A 10,287-nucleotide genomic window follows, 5' to 3' on the forward strand; every position below is an offset into this window, starting at 1 on the left:
TCATCCGGCGACAAACAAGGACGGCCTCTTTGTGAGGCTTCAGGGATAGAGTGAATCACCTCTCGTCAGCTTGACCTAACCCTGGACACACAGGGAAGGGATTTGAACTCATTAGCTCATCCAAGAGCCACACAGCTACACTTGAACCAATGGGGATTTCAATCACTGACTTATAAAACAATTAAATGGATCTCAAATCCTCCTTTCAAAGTCAGTGTTTTAATGTGAATGATTCCATTCCTCCTTGACCACCTCCAGTAATAAAATCATTACTGTGGTACCAAGAATCCTTTTGAATACTAATTAATAATTATGAACTTTAATCATCATCTAGTGTTCCCTTCAGCACTATGCTGATCTGGCTTGGGACAGAGATCCCTCTGAAGCGGCGTACCCTTTCCTCCTATTGGTCGTCACAGCTGTGACATCACTAGTTCCAGAAAATGCAGGGGCCCTCCCAAGGCCGGCGCGAGTACCTTCGCCGCCCTAGGCAAAATGTTTCAACAGCTTAATTAGTCCATTAATTTGTTAATTAATGGACGCACTTCGGTATTTGGCGCCCCCCTCTTCATGGCGCCCGAGGCGGCTGCCTAGTTTGCCTATAGCAAATGCCGGCCCTGGGCCATCCAGTGAGTCAGTGGGTCCGTCCACTCAACGAGAGAAAAAGACGAACGTTTGAAATGAGAGCGGGGCCCAGGAGGGCCCAGAAGGGGCCAGGAAGGCCCAGGAGGGACCCAGGAGGGGCCAGGAGGGCACAGAGGGGCCCCAGGGGGCCGAAGGGGCCCCAGGAGGCCGAAGGGGCCCCAGGAGGCCGAAGGGGCCCCAGGAGGCCGAAGGGGCCCCAGGAGGCCGAAGGGGCCCCAGGAGGCCAAAGGGGCCCAAGGAGGCTGGGGGGGGGGGGGCAGGAGGCTGGGGGGGGGGGGGGGCAGGAGGCTGGGGGGGGGGGGGGGGCAGGAGGCTGGGGGGGCCCAGTGTGTCAGGTAGGTTGTGTATGGAGCATTTCAGCCCTCTGGTTTCATCAGGTCAGTGATCGTTTGAAGAATGAGAGGCAGCAGGCGGGAGGTATGAAAGGCCAGTCAGTAAAAAGTTGCAACATGTAGAAAGCCACACAAAATGTGGCCTTCGGAGAAGAAAAGAAGAGACACAAGAAGCACATCGAGGAAGTTCTAGGGTGTGATAGTTCTATGTCACAGAGAGATGTCTCGTGGATGAAGTGAAAGGCAGACGGCGTGTGTGTGTGGGTGAGAAAGAGAAAAGGAAGAGGCTTTGTTCCGCAGATGACTAATAATTACAGAGAAAAGATCAAGTGAGACAAAGGTGTGATGAGATTCTGCAGATGAGGGTGTGAGAGTAATCAAGTGAGCGTGGGACTGGGTGAGAGCATGTCTGGGAAGTGTGGTGTGGTGTGTGTGTGTGTGTGCGTGCGTGTGCTCGCGCGCGCTCACCCTCTATGTAGAGCGGCTCCACCACGTCATGGTTGATGAGCTCAAAGTTCTCGTGTCCGATCCAGTGCTCCACGTTCCTCTTCCGGCCCGTAAAGAAGTTGTCCACCACCGTCACCTCGTGGCCGTCCATCATCAGCTTGTCCGTCAAGTGGGAGCCCACGAAGCCAGCGCCGCCCGTGATCTGAGGTGCAGGGGGGGGGAGAGAGGAGGAGCGCGTCAGAGGGACCGGCTCATGGGACGGCTGAGCGGGGTGGGGGGGCGGGGGGGCAGAGAGCCTGCTTGGGGGGAGACTACGTTGACCATCTCCCTCATCCAGCCAGCTACTTCCAACCCCCCCCCCCCTCACTATGAGATGCTGATAGAAGAGAGGCCAGCATTGTAGACAGGCCACTCGACACGGAGGAGATGAGCGGAAACATGTTATTGGACGACTAGCGCCGCTGAAAAAAAAAATTATGTGATGGTAGCTACAGACCTCGCCTGGGAGAGCCATGATGACTAGAAGTCCCTAGTACGGCGCGCGTGTGTGTCGGTGGGTGGAACACTTACCAAGATTCTTTTCCGGTCCTTCTCAGAGAGGAACTTCACAGGGGGGTATTTCTGTGAAAAACTGAGGATGGAAATGAAATAACGTCAAAAAACGACCTAAAGAAAAAAATACAGTTTTGCGTGTGTTTGCATTTGCCCTGGTGTGTTGCGTTCACATGTTGAGTAATCTTTGATCTTTTATTCATACCGTTCTCTCTTTTCTACCATGGTCCTTCATTCCCGCCCACACACATCTCTCTCTCCCCCCCTCCCCTTCTCCCCCCCTCCCCCTCTCCCCCTCTCCCCCTCTCCCCCTCTCTCTCTCTCCCTCTCTCTCTCTCCCTCTCTCTCTCTCCCTCTCTCTCCAGGATGAGGCTCCAGGGAATGGGCTGAGTGCTGACTCTGCCAGTGATGAGTTCCCTCTGCCGGTGTCTGTGCATGTGCAGGTAAGTGTGAGAACCACAGGGAGAGGGAGACGGAGGGAGGGGTGGGGGGGGGGAGAGAGAGAGAGGGGAGAGAGAGAGGAGAGAGAAAGAAAAAAAGAAAAAGAAGGAGAGAGAGAAGGATATATGGAGAGCGGGAGCCAAGATCGAGACAGAGGAAAATAATAGAGAGAGAGAGCTAACCAGAGTGCCAATATACGAAACAGGCCTGAGAGCAAGATGGAAAGTGGGTGGTGGTGGTGGTGGGGGGTTATGACTTGTATTAACAGCTGTCTTCTGGGCATCTCCCCTACTCTAAACGTGACCAAACACATTACGAGTAGGTCTGCCGTGCAGCGGTGGCCCCCCGCCGTCCCTCTGCTGAATGTGTTCTCTGGGAACACAGTTCTTTCAGAAGCGGACTGAAATCAGGACCTTACAGATTACTTTCCCATTACGGTCGTCTCTGGGTGTTCCTCCTCAAAGGCTCCTTTCCCCTGAATCAATGAGCAGTCTTGGTGAAATGACATTTCCATCCAATCTGGCCGTGGCGCTCTTGTGAGGCACTCTACGAATACGTGTGCAAGATGCAGGGACGTCTCTAAAAGCACACAGAGTCCGTTTGAATATGCCATCCGCGTGTGTGGGTGCATGAGCATGAAACAGAAGTCTAATCTACTGTGTGTGTGTGTGTGTGTGTGTATGCAAGCATGAAACAGAGGTCTAGTTAGTCAACTGTGTGTGTGTGTGTGTGTGTATGCAAGCATGACACAGAGGTCTAGTCAACTGTGTGTGAGGGTCTACACGCCTGAAGGATAGGGCAGTGGATGGAGCAGAGTGTGTGTTCGTCAGATTCCTGTAATGCAGGAGACATGCTAGATAGTTCAGGGAGTGTGTCACACACACACACACATTCTTTTACAGACAGGCATTCCAGTCGAGGGGATCTTAGCTCTCTGCAGTGTTGGGTGAGTGGGTAGACAGGTAGTTTGGTACTATATTGATCCCAAGGGGAAATTGCAACATGTTTTTAGTCTCTGTCGACTGAGTCCTACACGAAAAGGTTGTGGACAGACACACAGGAAGACACGCGCACACACACCTCGAGTGAGAGAGCCTGCCTGCTCTCTCTGTTTGTCCTGAAAATCAGGGGAACGTGCAGCTTTCCCGATGACGTGTTACGAATACACTCACCACCACTGACTATGTGAGGCTAACCGTGCGTGCGCGCGCGCGCGTGTGTGTGTGTAGATTCAGGCATACCTTAGTTCCAGATCACGTATTTTCTCCCTCAGCGGCGCAACAACCTACCAGAGAGAGAGAGAGAATGGTAAAAAAGAGATTAGAGGGAGGGAGATAGTGAGAGAGGGAGAGAAAGCGAGAGAGAGGGAGAAATTACAGGTGTTAAATATACCCAACAGTGATAATGTGTTGCGTTCTACTTAGAAAGATGTGATGGAGTCATGAGGTAGCTTATTAGAATTGACGATGTTGTAGTCTGAATAAACTGCCTATTTCACTGCTCCATTCTGTACCATGTATTACAGATGCACTTAACTACAATAGCAATTACTTATTTTTGCAGTTTTTCAAAACCTAAAGGGCACAATCTTGATTAAGAAACAGATTTTTATGACGTTGTATTTAAGATAAGATGTTGTTGTTGCACTGTTTTGTAACAGTCTTATCTTTGTATCCTTGGAAATAAGTCCTATAAATGTTAGAACTTACAGTCCTTTATTATTTACATTTATTTGAATAAACGTAAACATAATGGAAATCCCAACACCTTCAAACATGCTTTGGATGGTTGGAACCTTGATTGAGACAAAAAAAAAAAGTATTCATTTATGGCACTCATACACCACTGTCTGATGTGACGTGTTTCATGCAACAAACTTCAAAGTAAGGCCGGGCACCACCCCATTAAAGTGAGGTCAACGGTCAATCAAGCACGCCCGCTCGTCAGCGCTTGATTACGGCCCACTCGGTTAGCATACTAAGATCCCAAAGGTGCAGTAAACACCAGCCACATCCAGAAATCAATGAGAGGGTTTTCTCTAATCACTAATCACAGAGAGGGAGAGAAATGTCAGCGAGGGAAGAAGCTTGTGGGGAGACACGCTAAACGAGGCTTCTGAAACAGCCGGCCACTTTGAACTGGAAGGTCAGACTGATAGCGAGCGGCCTGGTCCAATGGGCTGCCGCACACGATAAGACGCCATTCTGACTCGGTAATGGAGCGATATGGATCAGTGTTACAACACAGACTTTTTAATGTGGCAACGTGCAGCGCGCGCGAGAGCGAGAGAGCGAGAGAGCTCAGTACTAATCGTACTAACAGCCAATCTTCCACATATCATGGCATTCCACAACTTGTATACACTTCCATGACATGTAAGCCATGGCCAGCCTCAGGAGACGAAACCAGACAGCCAGCTGACCCAGGGCTGAGAGGCACGTGCTTGTATGGGGCCAGACTGCGACGTGATGACAACAACTTCTCAGTCAGGGAGATCACCGGATGATCTCTAGCAAACCTAAGTTGAGTGTAAGCAGTTTTCACTCAAGCCGAAAATACTGGCGACCCATAAAGTGCATCTGTGTCTAGTCTGGGCAGACTGGACTTCTTCTGTGCTTGGGCATCTGAAGAGGAGGGAGGAGGTCTTTGACCTCAGTGGGAATCGTTGAATAACTAAGAAGAGAAACAACATGAATCTCAGCAGGACAGGAGCATTCTACCACATACACAAGTACGAGCAGAAGTGGTTGTTTTTCTCACTGCATAAAAAGCTGTCTTTGTACCTGAGTTTTCTTGGTTTATTCACACAGACTGAATCCTAAACCAAGGCTACACAAGTTATCAATTAAACATCCTCCTATGATTATCAACGGATCAAAATGTCCTCATGACTCAATCATTGGCATGCTCTCTCTGAGATGATGGTGAATTAAGGCAGTCTGGCTGTTGATTTGATATCCAACAGGCAGGCAGATTAAAAAAACCAACCCAAACTGTGTGGACGGTAGAACTGGTCAATCAGAGCAGAGCAGGGAGTGTGAGAGCAGATTGGGAGTCATGCCTCTCACTGCGTAGTTTAATTAAACACTGCTGCTAAGTTTAATTGAAGCCTTAATTATATTGAGCTTTCCTTTAGCAGCATGTTTGTGGGCATGTGTGCAGGCACGTTTGTGCGTTTCATAAAGTAAACGTCCCTTCGCATTGACAAAAAGGAGAGACAAAACCAAACAGAGAGAGAGAGAGAGAGAGAGAGAGAGAGAGAGAGAGAGAGAGAGAGAGAGAGAGAGAGAGAGAGAGAGAGAGAGAGAGAGAGAGAGAGAGAGAGAGAGAGAGAGAGAGAGAGAGAGAGAGAGAGACACAGAGAGAGAGACACAGACACAGAGAGAGAGAGAGAGACACAGAGAGAGTGCAGTGCGGTAAACTCACTTCATCAATCCTCTGTTCAATCTTCATCTCTCCGTGTTCCTGAATTGATCTGAAAGACAAAAGGAGAGGGGAGTGGGTGTAGAGGGGGATGAACAGAGACAGGAGGATGGGGAGAAAGAGAAAGCGATGAGTACAGATGGCAGTGGTAATACCTGTCCCTGTGCTGGTCACAGATATTTGTTCACGCTTTGCTGCAGATCCACACAGCATTGCATGATGGGAAACGGTAATCATTTCAGCCCTGAGTTAATAACTCGCCGCATGGAGCGAACCGCCAAGTGTCCATGCACGCAAACACGCTCCCCGCACACCTTCACCCTCTCCTTCCTATCTCGTCTTATTCTACCCTTCACTGTGCCAGACATTTCTCCTCCTCCATCACGCTCCTCCGGCAATCCCCATCCCCCTGACTCCTCTCCTTCTATCACTCCTCCATCCCTTTCTCCCTCCATCCCTCCCACCAGCCTCCATGACATCTGTCCATCCACTCAATCCAAATAACACCACCATGTAGGGGGTGATGGAACCCCATGTCCCTGGGCTCTTAGACAGACTGTACACCCCCCTCCATCCCCCCCACCCCCCTCCACCCCTGCAGGGATTATTAAGCAGCCCAAACAGGTGCTCAGCCTTCCTCCTGCGAATCAAATCAGTCACCCGCCAGACACTTCTCGCACCCTCATCCACATAGCAGGGCATATTTACATCCTCATCACTGACTTAGAGACACACACACACACTCTCTCTCTTCCTTTCCTCTACGCATCAATGAACAAACAACACACTGGCACAAACAAGCAGCAGCCAAAGACACTCGAGTATTCCTCCAAGTCTGAAGCCTAGTTGTCTGTGGACCTTCAGGCCGATAACAAGCACTTCTTCATAGATTGCCGACAGCACCATTCCTAAGGCTTCAGGCGAGAGAATGTTTTGGAGATGGAAGAAAGAAAGCAAGGAAGACAGGAAGGAATGGGGCAATGCAATGAAACAGACTGGATTCTAATGAAACAGAATTCATACGCTCGTTCATTCATGCACTTTTATACCGTTTGAAACCAATAGAATGTGTTATACTGTACCTCATATTTGTGTAGGTTCCCCAGACAGCTAGAGAAGAGGAAGGAAAACATAATGAAGTGAGTTAGTTTGGAGAAATAACAAGACCCCAATGAGCAACTGTTCTTGCACTGGTCCTATTCAGTCCATCAAACACTGAGTCATTTGTTATAAGGACTTACCACAACAACATTAATAAATCAATATGTGAAAGGGAAAATGGATAATCTGCTCTCTCCAATTCTGACATGTAGAGCTCCTGTTTAACAGGGCTGCAGCGTACACGTTAGGTTAGCTTTAGTGAGAAACCATCCCATAACCACACACAGCCTGTCAGGCTCTCATCTGGGTTTGCCTCAGCCTGTCAATCAACCAGGGGTATACATATACCTCTCCCATCAAACCCCAGCAGGAAGGTTTCTATTTATAAACACTTCACATCGGAAAGGAAGTCTTCCTAACTTCTGGTGGTGAACTTGTTTAAGAGTTTGGGATCTGGAGGAGAGGGGGGGGGGGGGGGGAGCTTAAGGATGGAGGATAGAGGATGGGGCTGGAGAATGGGGGCTGTAGGATGGGCACTGGAGGATGGAGGATGGGGCTAGAGGCTAGGGGCTGGGGGCTGGAGGCTGGGACGTGAGACGCTGGGGGTTCAGGACCTGTAGACACTGAGGCTCTATGGAGTGAAGCTCTGAAAACAGGGCTGCTATGAGGCAGAGAGGAGGGAGGCTGGAAGCTGCCAGTGTGTCTGTGTGTGTCAGGCCATGGTGGATAAGTCTGGCTGCGTGCACGGCCATGGGGACGTCTACCAGCTGTGCCGATGGCTCTTGGGCGTCTGCCAAGGTCGGCTGCTCTGGGAGGAGCAGGTAGAAGCCCAGCAGCTCAGAGGGAGAACAGGCTGAACTAGGACACATTTATCATCCCGCCTCCCATCCTGACCCACATAGCCCTCGCCGTGCTTCTCTACCCCTCCACTACTCCTCCTCCTTCCCTGCCCTCCACTGCACTGCCCATTTCTTTCCCTTTCCCCCATTGTGAATGTCAGTGTACACTGGCTGAACTTAAATAGCTAGAAGGTTCCTTTTGAATCCATCATAGGCTGCTTAAGCCTGCTCACCCACTATTCCACCTCTTGTACTGGGACTGGGACTGTGGCTGGGACTGGGGCTGGGGTTGAAGCTGGGGCTGGGGCAAGGGCTGAAGAAAACATCAGGATGTCTGGATTGGCTTTCTGCAGCTCTTACTTGAGTTTCAGACTCTCTCACATTTCGTTCTGATCTCAAAGCTTTATCTGGGAAATCTAAAAAGTCTTCCTGTTAGTGAATTCTCATATTCTTATTTTCTTTTCATCATGCCCCCCCCCCACCTCCCCCCTCTACACACACACTCCCCCCCCCCCCCCCCTCACTACTTCTCAAGGCCACAGACACATGCTGAGACAACGTGTCAGTTTCAAAAGTAATTATATCTTTTCTATTGGGAACAAAACATTATCATTTACATCAGAGCATGTTCTTACACAAAGTAAACTATAAATCAATGTGTGATTACACTTTCTCAAGTCCGGCTGAACCAATTTACACAGCTTGAAAGGTGGTTCTGGGTAATGGGATTTGTCATTCGAATAATTGCTCAGTGTTAGGACAGAGAAAAGAAAGTAATGACCGACAGGAACTAATCAACACCCGACAAACTACCTAAATGTATTACTGTGCATTAATATGATTTTCACGGGTTCTTTTATATGCTACGCAGGATATACGAAACAGGCGATTAATCATCAATGTCGGTTGTCACATTTCAGCCACAGGGCTATGCAAATCTGTGAATTTGTTAATCTTCCATCGTGGAACTAGTATGGGAGTAGTGCTGCGTTTAACTAATGCATACACTTACTTGAAGTACATAGTGTTTAAACATACTCACAGGCAATGTAGGCGATCAAGGCGAGGGCAACTAGCAGCTTCATCATCCTTCTGTTGAGTCCTGATATCACCCAGAGCACCCGCTTCATCATCTGCTTACTGCAGCATCAGGAACCCCGGAAGCACAGGAGGACTCTGGCTCACAGCATTTCAGTCACCAAAACGCTCGCTTTTCTTCAATCCCTCAGTTACAGTTATCTTTCCTTGACCAATCTGTACCTGTTGTTGTGAGTGTAACTTGTTGATAAACTGTAAATGTATTTTCCAGGCAAACAGTCCTCCGATCCCCTATACGTGGCCAACTCTCGACTTGCTAGCTAGCTAATGTTGCTCATCTCTGCCACCATTGCATTAAGGTTGTTACTGAATTTCCCTCATTCTGCTTAGTTGCACGTGTAACAATTATGCAGTAAAGTCATTCATTTGTGTCGTTTCTAATTGCAGTAGATCTGAGTAACTTGAGACATTAACTGGTTGATTGGCCTGCTACACAATTTATCAGCTACCAGAGTTAGCATTTAGCTAACGTTAGCTATCCAGCTTGAGCCAGCTGCCGACGACATTATCAATATTAATGGCAAGGACTGCTTTGTATGTGTTTTTAGAAAACTAATCATATGTGTTGGCCATGTTATAAGAATGTAAATGAGTAGTTATCTTATCTTTCCACTAACGCTCGCATAACGAAGTTTATTTCCCTCTTGAGTCGAAGATATTCCAAGCAAGCGATTATTCCATGCATCGATTGAGCAGCCTGCCGCGATAGCGTAATGTCACTCGTTACACTTAGTTTGGACGCCTTGTCACAAAACAATTTATAATATTTTTTTCCCTTGCACTTGTTACAACAGAATTGCAAACGTTAAACTACCAAATACATTTTTACCGAAACCCTGCGTATTCATTATTCACTCAGGTAAGATGTGTCGATTTCCGCTGCATTCATCTCATGCACAGAGGCTTATTCATAAACTCATGCCCTGGTCTGCTGATGCGCACTTGAGTAATTTTCCATTTAACTAGTGCGTTGCTTTTCGGAGCCTATGCATTTTTTCTATGTGAAAAGAATGTCACCGTTCGGAATGTATCTTTTTACATTTTTGACAGAATAACACATAAACTACTTTTTAAACTACTGTGCAACGACATTCAGTGAATTGAGCCCGATGGCTGACTAATATGATTAATTCGATCAGATAAATGATCATACTTTGTCTGAATCCAATCATATTCGTATCATACCAGCCGAATGAAGAGGGTATCTCAATTCATAGACATAATTGCCTATAGTTTTCCACTTCATAAATGAGAATGTCTATGATTTGTAATATTGAATGAGAATGAGTTATCCTAGAGTAGGTTACTGATGAGTTTAACACATCCACGAGGTTGATGGGGAAAGTCTTGCTTTAGTCATCAGGCCAATTGTTTGACATCCCACTCTCACTAAGGCCCTCTGAATGTAC

At 48.1% G+C, this 10,287-nt stretch overlaps 1 protein-coding gene across 3 annotated transcripts in view; it reads right to left on the minus strand.

Moving 5' to 3' along the window:
• uxs1 (UDP-glucuronate decarboxylase 1) overlaps positions 1–9,781 on the minus strand; it is a 28,808-nt gene extending 19,027 nt beyond the window's left edge. The window contains exons 1-7 of one of the 3 annotated variants that reach the window (XM_084689401.1): positions 9,041–9,781; positions 8,823–8,956; positions 6,923–6,950; positions 5,844–5,892; positions 3,659–3,702; positions 1,995–2,055; positions 1,446–1,626 (exon numbers count right to left, since the gene is read on the minus strand). In XM_084689401.1, the coding sequence (XP_084545527.1) occupies positions 1,446–1,626; positions 1,995–2,055; positions 3,659–3,702; positions 5,844–5,892; positions 6,923–6,950; positions 8,823–8,913 (454 nt within the window). In that variant the 5' untranslated portion in view covers positions 8,914–8,956; positions 9,041–9,781. Of the gene's footprint in view, positions 1–1,445; positions 1,627–1,994; positions 2,056–3,658; positions 3,703–5,843; positions 6,258–6,922; positions 6,951–8,822; positions 8,957–9,040 lie in introns of those variants that run through there. The other 2 variants (XM_084689402.1, XM_084689400.1) reach the window with 2 other exon arrangements.
• Positions 9,782–10,287: the final 506 nt, after the last annotated feature.

This window comes from Hypomesus nipponensis, chromosome 23, assembly GCF_054491055.1.
Source record: "Hypomesus nipponensis isolate SF chromosome 23, ASM5449105v1, whole genome shotgun sequence".
Taxonomy (NCBI): Eukaryota; Metazoa; Chordata; class Actinopteri; order Osmeriformes; family Osmeridae; genus Hypomesus; species Hypomesus nipponensis.